The 10,882-nt window shown below is 36.1% G+C and overlaps 1 protein-coding gene across 2 annotated transcripts; it reads left to right on the top strand.

Annotated features, from left to right (window-relative positions):
• The first annotated feature begins 3,916 nt into the window (after nucleotides 1-3,916).
• LOC145097047 (oxysterol-binding protein-related protein 1C-like) lies at nucleotides 3,917-10,494 on the top strand. Of its 2 annotated transcripts, none has more exons than XM_079034532.1 (10): nucleotides 3,917-4,778; nucleotides 5,345-5,701; nucleotides 6,476-6,575; nucleotides 7,024-7,454; nucleotides 7,595-7,750; nucleotides 8,035-8,202; nucleotides 8,286-8,426; nucleotides 8,490-8,720; nucleotides 8,849-8,962; nucleotides 9,910-10,494. In XM_079034532.1, the coding sequence occupies exons 1-10, from the start codon at nucleotides 4,263-4,265 to the stop codon at nucleotides 10,075-10,077; spliced, it is 2,382 nt and encodes a 793-aa protein (XP_078890658.1). In that variant the 5' UTR covers nucleotides 3,917-4,262; the 3' UTR covers nucleotides 10,078-10,494. The 2 variants fall into 2 exon arrangements, with proteins under 2 accessions (XP_078890658.1, XP_078890657.1); XM_079034531.1 differs by having other exon boundaries at nucleotides 3,918-4,778; nucleotides 7,021-7,454.
• Nucleotides 10,495-10,882: the final 388 nt, after the last annotated feature.

The following is a 10,882-nucleotide window of genomic DNA, read 5'->3' as shown; positions in this document are numbered from 1 at the left end:
CGGCCTTGACCATGTCTGGGACGTAAACTCCTTTCTTTAATTCATTTTGGAGTGTTTCAAGGGTCTAAACTCAAGAGGATAAGTCCCTAAATTATGTAATAAGCCCTAGGATGAGTTTGGTGCACATTTGGGACCATGACTTGTGGAGTTTACGGCCTAAGCATGTGCTTGGGCCGTAAACTCTTCTTTGAGTCCTAAATCCATGCATTTTAGTGTTTAAGCACCCCTAGGCTATATCCCTTAATAGATTCTAAGCTTATGGTCAAGTTTAAAGGCATATTTAGCACCTTTTTAGGGGTTTACGACCCTAGGATGTTCCTGGGCCGTAAACTCCTTATCCTATGCCTTCTTGGATGGTTTTTGGGCTTTAAACATAAATCAATACGCTTAGAATAAGCTAGGGTAAGCGGACTTACAATTTGGAAGCGTTTGGTTGCGAATTCGGGGCGAAAACGGGTCTAGAGAGAGAGTATAGAGAGAGAGTGTAAAAAGTCTCCAATGGACTCCACTCACCCATATATAGGTTTCAAAGTCGGGGCTCAGTGAAATTTTACCCGATACTGCCGTTAAACGGGGCTTTTGGTCGCACCCGATTTAGTGGTCGTAATAATAAAACTTGACATTTTCTAAATGAATGAAAATGTGTGTCCTGTGTTTTTATTTTTATCACGACTTAACGACATGTTAAAGGTAATCAAATGGAATGTTTATTAAATTGATGCCCTCTAATTAACGGAACTTTTATACAGTGGAATATTCCGTTAACGGTAACGGGGAAATGTAACGGGACAACTTGGGTTGTCACACATAAGGACCCAATTGAGTGTGGAAAGGTTTTAGGGGGTCCCGTGGAGTGACCTAACGTTCTGGACTAAGCCATTGTTCTGGAAATTCATGGGACTCGGCGAGTCCAAGGCAATCTTCTTAAGGATGAAGATGAACTCGACGAGTTGTTCATACAACTCGGCGAGTCAAGGACAGGACCTGTGTATCAGTTGAAGATGAACTTGACGAGTTGTTCATACAACTCGGCGAGTCGGTTGAGGATTCAGTCGATGTTCATTGAGAAGGAAAACTCGTCGAGTCATCGCCTAACTCGACGAGTAGAGACGGGTATGAGGACAAATGGAAGGATAGGGACTCGGCGAGTTGGCGAGCCAACTCGGCGAGTCAGGTCAACTGGAAGTTGACTTTGACTTTGACTTGGTCAGGGGTAAAATGGTCATTTTAACCTAAGAATAGTTAGCAGTGTATGACTAAGTGTTTTGTGGGAATTATAGCGCGGCAGCAGTCAAAGGATTCCCGCGCAGATCAGTAGCTACTACGATGTGAGTTACCTTCCAATAGCGGTGGGTCTACGACCACAATGTCGGCCCACCAGTAGGAGTTGTATGTTAGATGATTGTCTTTGTGATATCATCTAGGTTTGCTACTACCTGATATGTTATATGCTGGCATGATATGTTATATGTGATAGTAGTAGAGTTCGGTTGTTAGGACCGAAGGGTAGGTCAGGCACCCCAGATATGTCTGACAGCATGTGATGATATGTTTATATGCTGGCATGATATGTTATATGTGATAGTGGTAGTAGGAGGGGAGTAGTCCCCAAGTTCGGTTGTTAGGACCGAAGGGTAGTTCGGACACCCCAGATATGTCTGATAGTATGTTTATGTTATGATATATGTGATAGTAGCAGTAGGGGGTGGAATAGACCCCGAGGATCGGTTGTTAGGACCGACGGGTAGGTCAACACCCTAGAATGGCTTGACATGGGTAGGTCGGCACCCCAGAATTGCCGTACCGGGTATGTCGGGCACCCCAGAATTTCCCGACAGTATGTATGCTATGAGATTGTATGTTATGTGGTACGATGAGGGAACTCACTAAGTTTCGTGCTTACAATTTATAGTTTTGGTTTCAGGTACCTCTTCAGCGAAGGGGAAGGAGTTGGCGTGGTAGCGGCACGTCATACACACACTCTTGTTTTCCGCACTATGAGTTGTTTTGGGATTTGTACTCTGACATTATTATGTTTTTACGATTTGATTTTCAGATACGAGACATCTTTTTATTAAATGATATGATCGGATGATATTTTGTTATAAATGTTTTGCAAATCACTTAATCAAAAATGAAATTTTTGGACGTGAAAATTGGGTCGTTACACTATCATATGTCTTCTTATCAGTCCGAAAAGTTAGCTGCTAGTTCTAATACGGTAATTAAACATTTAGAATTCTGTACACAATAAAATGCCAGGAACTTATACATGGCTCCAAGGAAACCAATGCATACCCCTTTTCCACAAAACAAGTCCATAAATGAACACCAACCAAAACCAAGGCTCTGGAGTTGATCAAAACTCCAAGAACATTCTTCTAAGGAAATATAAGGGAAATAGTTAAAAGCATGAAATATTAATAAAAAACAATAAAGGTGGAAGCTTCATACCTTAAAAAGCTCTAAAGGATGCAAGATTTGAAGTCCAAACCACTCTTCAAGCAACAATATCACTTCCTTCTTCTTCCAAGAGTACCCAAGATCTTGAAACACCAAGAACACACACTCTAGACACCAAGAACACACATACACACATTAAGCTAGGTTTTCTCTTATGGATGGTGGAGGCTAAGGATTAAACGAAACTGTGACCATCTTATTGCTTAAATAGGGCAAAATGCTCAATGTTTAGGGTTTTAAGCCCACCCGCCACCGCACCGCGACCAACACTTGACCTCGCCACCACTTAAATGACGTGGCCGCACCATGATGGATCTCCACCACCGTATTGCAATCAGCCAAAACCTCAAAAATGAAGACTTAAAATAAATTGATGCCAAATAATTAATACTTGAAAACAGATGTTACACCAGTTCTTGAAAGAGATAAATTATATAGGTATTCTTTAGAGAAAGTATAGGTGTGTGTATATGTGTGTGTGTGTATATATATATATATATATATATATATATATATATATATATAGAGAGAGAGAGAGAGAGAGAGAGAGAGAGATGTCCGATTATCTTTTTCTTTTCTTAAATAAGTAATAAAAAAACAAAAGCTATGAATGGTATATTAGTCATTTTATAAATACTTAACCTTTATTTCTAACGGGGTTAGTTATAAAGACCATCCATGTAAGGTTTTAAGTTCTCAATAACCATATATGTTCAAAATTCTTCAAAAGGATTTGTAGTGGTATTTTTTTTGTCAACCATAATGATTATTTATGTAATTTTGTCTAAAAAAGTAAGAAAGGGTATAAATGATATTTTAGATATGTTAGGGACTAAACTAGAAACAAAACCAAACCATAGAGATGGTTCATGTTAAAAGAAATTAGAGAACAAACATGAAAATTACCCAAACGATAGGACCATTCATATAGTTTAATTAAAGAATTTACTATTCTAAAAAAAAAACATTTCCTAATTCCAAACATAATTACAATAAATGATAAAATATTTACATAGATTCATTTGAAAAAAATTCATAAATTTGAAGATATCTCACAATGTCATAGGCATTTCACCGTGCAAGAGAAGTTCACAATTCCTTTGATAGGAAAAGCTATTTAACAGCATAAAAGTATTTGACAATTAACCGGTTATATATGTTGCTTTGCGAGAAACTTTTTAAAAAGTCTTCAAATAGCCATTGCATAAACTTTTTTGTTATATATTACAAATTATAAATTATAAATTTATTAAATATCATATCATAATTAACATCTAAAATAATTTGTCCATAAAAAATAAAAATATATTATAATTTCTTATGATTAACATCTAAAATAATGGTCCTAACTCTAACACTAATGCTAACCCTAACCCTAACCCTAAAGCCAAAGGCAAAGGCAAAGAAAATGGTAAGGCAAGGGATATATGGTTAAATTTTACCGTAGAAATGAATAAAAGCATGTGAGTCGGTCCAAAAAAGTGCTGGTTGCGTCTTTTTGAGTGGTTGGTCGCTACCAAATGACACCACCGGGTATATTCCTTTCCAATCCCTCCGGCGACTTCTTCCTCCTCTTCTTCTTCCGCCCGTAATTCACGCCCCAACCATAACCTTTCTGTTTCCCCTAAATTAACGCAACTTTCCCCCATCGCAGGACCACCATTGAATCATTACACGATTCTGATGGATTACTCGTTCTCTCCGGCCGCCGAACCGTGGTTATGACCACCGCCATATCTAATTTTCTCCCTCTTTTATCATCTTTTTCTTAATTCGTAATTATTGGTTTTTACATATATATGCATCCTTTTTGCTGTGTTCCTGCCGATCATAATAATTCGATGCCTGCTACTCCCTCCTCCGCTGCCGCCCCGGTATCGGATTTTTCCAAGCACATAAATCCCGTTCATAACGTTAACAACCACAACCACAACCACAACCATAACCACCATGTTACTTTCAATACGGCGTCGGATGCTGAACGGCAACCACCCGCGATGAGGTTGACAAGTGGAGATCAGAGAGATGTGAAGATCAATGATATAGTAGGGAGTGGGATATCAGGGATTTTGCACAAATGGGTTAATTATGGTAAAGGATGGCGGCCTCGATGGTTTGTGTTACAAGATGGCGTGCTTTCCTACTATAAGATTCATGGGCCTGATAAGATTGTTGTTAGTAAAGAGACTGAGAACGGGTCAAGGGTCATCGGCGACGAGTCTTTCCGCCGATTCTCTCGTCACCGAAATTCCGGCGCTACTAGTAATAATTCTCATCATCCTCGCCGAAAGCCCGTTGGTGAAGTCCATCTCAAGGTCAAGTCACTTACTGTTTTAACAATTTTCATTCAGTTTCAGTGATGATCAATCATCACGAGTCTGTCTGCGATTTGTCATAACATCTAGCGGTTTGAAAAGTTTAATTTGACAACTGATGTCTGAGTTTAGGTTGTGCTTGGAGTTCTGGGACGGTATTCTGTAGAAATCGTCTGTAGAAAATCGTCTTAAGAGAGATCAATCTGTTTGTTCGGATTTCTGTCTGCCTGACTTTCTAAACTTTTGGTCGGTTTGGGATTAATTTCTTTGTTTTATGTGAATCCCTCTCTATCTTTGTGTTTGGATTCGGTATTCATGGTACATCAGCTTGAAGGAGTCCAATTATAATTTCTTTCAACTTGATAGTTTCATTGATGTTTTTATGTTGTATTGTGAGAACTCAGTTGGCTGGAATCATCTTTTTACTATGCATGAAAGTGAATTTTTCCATATGAATAAAAGTGTTTCTCGTTTTTTTTTTCATTGTTTTATACCGTATTCCATTTTATTTAAGATGGTTTTGCATATATTTTGATACATTGTTTGGTGTCATACATATTTTGTAGGTTTCATCTATTCGTGAAAGTAGGTCAGATGACAAAAGATTTTCCATATTCACGGGGACAAAAAGGCTGCATTTGAGGGCAGACACAAGGGATGATCGAATTGCATGGATGGAAGCTTTCCAGGCTGTGAAGGGAATGTTCCCTCGACTATCTAACAGTGAATTGATGGCTCCTGTTGGCGGCTTTACTGTGTCAACAGAAAAGTTGAGGCAACGCTTATTACAAGAAGGTGTAAGTGAGACAGCCATCCAGGACACTGAACTTATTATGAGGACTGAATTTTCAGCGATGCAAGATCAGTTGGTGCTTCTTAAGCAGAAGCACTTGCTTCTCATGGACACACTGCGTATGTTAGAGGTACATGTAATATCTCATAGGCCCTGTTTCTTTTATTTTTTCCCCCTCTTTGGATGAATGATGTTTTGAAAAAACTGAGAAACACAAACACCCAGATGTACCTTACTAGATTAAGCCATGTACTATCAATCATCCTACTAAAATTTTGGATTTTACTTATTAAAGTTGTCACTAGTTCCATGCATAACTTATTTACAGCAGGGGTAGGTTATCATTTGTTAATCTTATTAGTTTGTAGGTCATGATTTTTATTTCATTTAGATTTGTACAGATGCAGGGGTTGTATTGATTTGAGGGGAAACCTTTTGGTGTACTTTTGATACCTTCAAGTGACATGAACGAAAATTACTTGGAAGAAATGCATTAAAATGAGTGAGTTGATGGTAGTACTCATTGTCATTAGATTATCAGTATCACTAGTTGGTGGCTATATCATCAGTCCATTTCAGTTTCATTTAAGCCCACAAAAGTGTTATGAACCAAGCTATATGACTAGTTTATGCAAGTTATATTTATCAGTTTAGAGCCTTGTGTGTTTTTTTTTTAGCTTGTAATATACAAGCTTAAGCAATAAATGTCATCCATGTTGTAATAATGGAATTACCCACTAAGTCTTTTGTAGCAATTGTAATAAATATGACATGGTATCTCTTTCATAGAACATAATATCATATGATGCATGCCAATAGTAGATGAAAAAGACCAGTATATACTACTACTATTCATGTTAATCACTTTCAAGGTTTTCTAATATGTTATATCTGTTGCTTGTAGACAGAAAAGGTTGACCTTGAGAACACAGTAGTAGATGAGAGCCAAAGACAATCAAAGGAGGTTGGGGCAACTTCAAGACTAAGGCAAGAGAAATACAGTGGTATGCATTGATTTTCTTTTAATTCCATGTCTTGTTAGAGGGTTTCTTTTCCCTAAAAGGAGTATAGGATGAATGATTTAAAAAAAAAGGGTATATGCTCTAATACTAGTCTGAAACTAAGAGTTAAGACCACCAGCATCTAAATCTTTTTAAAAATATGACGATACTTTTTAAAGTAAAAAATGATTTTTCATCATAAAGGTGTAAAATGCTGGTTAGGCGAGGGATGGAATGAAAAAGGGTGGATGTATTGAGGAATAAGAGTAAGCAATTAAGAAGGTATGATCTCACATCACATACATAGGATGGTTGACTTAGTCGGTGTTAATTAATGGTAAAAAAAAGAAGGGAGTTAATTAGGGAATTTGGCAATTATTTTATTGAAAAGATACAAGAGTTGATAGAAAATAAAGAGGAGGATAAAGAATGAATTGGTATTTGGCAGAAGCAAGTGGAAGTGAATCTGAAGATGATAATGAGAGGGGAGATGCGGATGCTGCAGAGGAAGAGACAGATGATGAAGAGAATGCCTTCTTTGACACACGGGACTTTCTGTCATCAGGTTCTTTTAAAAGTACTGGTTCAGACATGCGGTCCTCATCGTTTTCATCTGATGATGAAGAAGACCATCAAGATGCTTCAATTAGATCATTTGGTAATGACTTCCCTCGTGTTAAGAGGCGCAAGAAGTTGCCCGATCCTATTGAGAAAGAGAAGGGAGTAAGTCTTTGGTCGATGATCAAAGACAACATTGGAAAAGATCTTACCAAAGTCTGTCTTCCTGTATATTTCAATGAACCTCTATCTTCTCTGCAAAAATGTTTCGAGGATTTGGAGTATTCTTATCTTCTTGATCGGGCATATGAATGGGGCAAAAGGGTCAGTATATTTATTCTCTTAAAAACGAAGAATATTTTTTATTATTATTATTATTATTATTATATTAAATGGTGGAAATATGATGGACGTATTTGATATTGATCTGATTTCTCACCCTTTTACTATAAAATCTGTTTTAGGGTAACAGCCTTATGCGGATTTTGAATGTGGCTGCATTTGCAGTATCTGGATATGCTTCTACTGAAGGAAGGAACTGCAAACCATTTAATCCGTTGCTAGGGGAGACTTATGAAGCAGACTATCCAGATAAAGGGCTTCGATTTTTTTCTGAGAAGGTTTGTTTTAAATACTAATTATTATCATGTGTCATATCCTAACCAAGAGTGTTAGTTCTATATTACCATCCATCACACAAGTCTGTGTCTGTCAGATATGCTCTGTTACAAATGAAATGCCAATATTAATTATACTTTAAGGGTTATAAATTGAGAAAAGGATAACAGTTTTCATTTCTTTCCAATACAAAAACATTATACTTTTTTTTTTGAGGTGGAAATGGAAATGGAATATAGACAAATAGTGTGTGTTGATGTTGATTAGTTGGTTATGCAACAAACAGGTAAGTCATCACCCCATGATTGTAGCGTGTCACTGTGATGGTAAAGGATGGAAATTTTGGGGAGATAGCAACCTGAAAAGCAAATTTTGGGGTCGCTCAATTCAGCTTGACCCTGTTGGGGTTTTAACTTTGCAATTTGAAGATGGAGAAGTTTTTCAGTGGAGTAAGGTATGAGTTTGTTTTAAAACAGAATGAATCTGTAAATAAAGGGTTGACTTGACTTGATGAGTGAGTGAGTGTTGTTGTTTCAGGTAACAACTTCCATATACAACCTTATTTTGGGGAAACTGTATTGTGACCACTATGGCACAATGCGTATCCAAGGGAACCGTAATTATTCCTGTAAGCTAAAATTCAAGGAGCAGTCGATCATAGAGCGCAACCCACATCAGGTACTAGTAATTAACTTATATGTAAAAGTTAATAATTATAGTAATTAACAAGCTGCTCTGCAGGTACAAGGAGTCGTGCAAGATAATAGAAGTGGAAAGACTGCAGCCAGTTTAATTGGAAAATGGGATGAAAGCATGCATTATGTGAGTGGAGATTGTTCTGGGAAGGGAAAAGGTGACCCGTATTCTGAAGCTCAATTGCTGTGGAGAAGGAGCAAGCCCCCAAAGGTTCCCACAAGATACAATCTAACGCGCTTTGCTATTACTTTGAATGAGCTTACCCCTGGCCTAAAGGTAATCTATCAATCTTTTCTTTTTCAACTCTTTGCCTTGCTTCGTATGAACTATCAAGGAATCAGTCTCAATCATCTCATCTCCTCTCCTCTCCTCTCCTCTGTTGTGTTTTTTTTTTTTTTTTCCAGGAGAAGCTTCCGCCAACTGATTCAAGACTAAGACCCGACCAAAGGTGTTTAGAAAATGGCGAGTATGAAACCGCAAATGCAGAGAAACTCAGACTAGAACAACGTCAAAGACAGGTACTTTCTTTTTTTTTTTTTTTGCTTTTGCCTCTTAATTTCTGAATACAAAATCTTCCAACACCCTCTACCCACTGTAAGAATGCCCAAGTAAAAAGAAACACCCATATAGAGCCTTATTAAGTGAAGCATCTCTTGTACAAACTACAAAGGGATATATATATATATATATATATATATATATATATATATACACACACACACACACACTAGGTGTAAGACCCATGTATTACATGGGTTAGTTAAAAAAATTAAATATAAAGGTTCAAATATTTAAGAATTTTGTATTTATAAGAAAATAAGAAAAAATAATGAATTATTAAAATTGATTTTTTTATCTTTTAAATTTAAAAAAAATAAACAAAATAAACCAATAAGCTTTAATTTGGAAATTTTGAAATAAGAAGGTAAGTCCATTAATGAAATTGATATTTATTTATTTCTACATTTATTGTAATTATTACATTAAAGTATTATGTAGAATTTTTTAAAATAGAAAAACTTATAAAATGACATGTGGAAAAGAAATTAATTCAAAATAACCACAAATGACATTTGGCAAATTGAATGAGAGTGTGATATGTGGCAAAAAAACCTTCATTTATTTTATATATATATATATATATATATATATATATATATATATATATATATATATATATATATATATATATATATGATGATGATGACCATTTCAATGAAGAAGTACAAGAGAAGAGTCGGCACAAAAACCAAGTCATTTGAAAAACAGATGCTTTTCAAAAAAAATAAAGAGAAGTTTTAGGGTTGGTTTGGTTTTTTGTTATAAAATCAAAAATAAATACCAAACCAAAGCCATACATATGTTAATATAACATCACAAGAGATAGATAGCAATGCAGTTGCATTTTGTCGAATTAGATATGTGCTTGCTTGCTTGTATAATATGCTGCAATGACATGATTCAGGCTCGGAAAATGCAAGAGAGAGGCTGGAAGCCGCAGTGGTTTGCCAAGGATAAAGCAAGTGATACATTTGTTTATACAGGTGGTTATTGGGAAGCCAGAGAAAAAGCCAAGTGGGATTCATGTCCTGATATTTTTGGACAGTTTTCTTCGGATCAAACATTAGAATGAGACTATAATACATACTCATACTCATACTCATACACACTCCCCCTCCCTCCCTGCTTTGCAAACAATTTTCAAATCGGAACATGATGATGATGATGAGGTTGTTGACCAGATATCAAAAAGTTAATAGGTGTTTACAAGGATGCTCTCTCTCTATCTCTCTCTTGGTTCTTCCCTTTTATGTGTTAATGTTTTCTATACTCCCTTTTCCCCCGTCGTCTAATTGTTGTAAACTCATGCTTTTATTTCTTCTTCCCATAAGGCCCCTCATTTGTGGTCCTTTTATACATACATACATACATACATACATATTCTGTTGCATATTACATGACAAAGCCACCTCACTTCACAATACAACCATATCTTACACCAGTTGAAAGTGCCACAATTTGTTTTTCTTAATACAGATATTTTCGTGTATGATCATGGCTCATACATATTGGTTCATGATGTTATTATAACTGTTTAAGTATATGATGAAACTGCCTTCTAAGGCATGCTTAGGACGAGACTGAAAGATATTTTTCAGTGTTAATTTGATTGGATTGAGATCAATGTCAAGAAAACAAAATATATAGGATGTGTATAGTCATGGAGACTTTTTATATTTTTCGTGTTTGGGAGTTTTTCATTTTCAATTTTTCGATTGGAAAATTTAGAAAATGTGTTTATTTAAAATTGACTAGTTTCTATTTAGAAAATTATAAAGGGCGATTGGATGTGGGATGGGATGACATGTTTTGGTGTGATTTTTGTAGTCGGAAATTATGAAAATAATATTTATTGGTTTTTTGAAGTTTTCGAAGTT

The sequence above is a fragment of the Lactuca serriola genome, chromosome 4 (assembly GCF_051521515.1).
Source record: "Lactuca serriola cultivar US96UC23 chromosome 4, Lser_US96UC23_V15, whole genome shotgun sequence".
NCBI lineage: Eukaryota > Viridiplantae > Streptophyta > Magnoliopsida > Asterales > Asteraceae > Lactuca > Lactuca serriola.
Note: the sequence above shows the minus strand (reverse complement) of the source record. Positions and strands in the feature narration are given on the sequence as shown.

Excerpts from the sequence above, each read along its gene's own strand:
- LOC145097047 (XM_079034531.1), top strand. The coding sequence starts at position 4,263 with ATGCATCCTTTTTGCTGTGTTCCTGCCGATCATAATAATTCGATGCCT. Across the intron at positions 8,203-8,285 it reads AAGTTTTTCAGTGGAGTAAG|GTAACAACTTCCATATACAA; the intron begins GTATGAGTTTGT and ends TTGTTGTTTCAG. Across the intron at positions 8,427-8,489 it reads TAGAGCGCAACCCACATCAG|GTACAAGGAGTCGTGCAAGA; the intron begins GTACTAGTAATT and ends GCTGCTCTGCAG.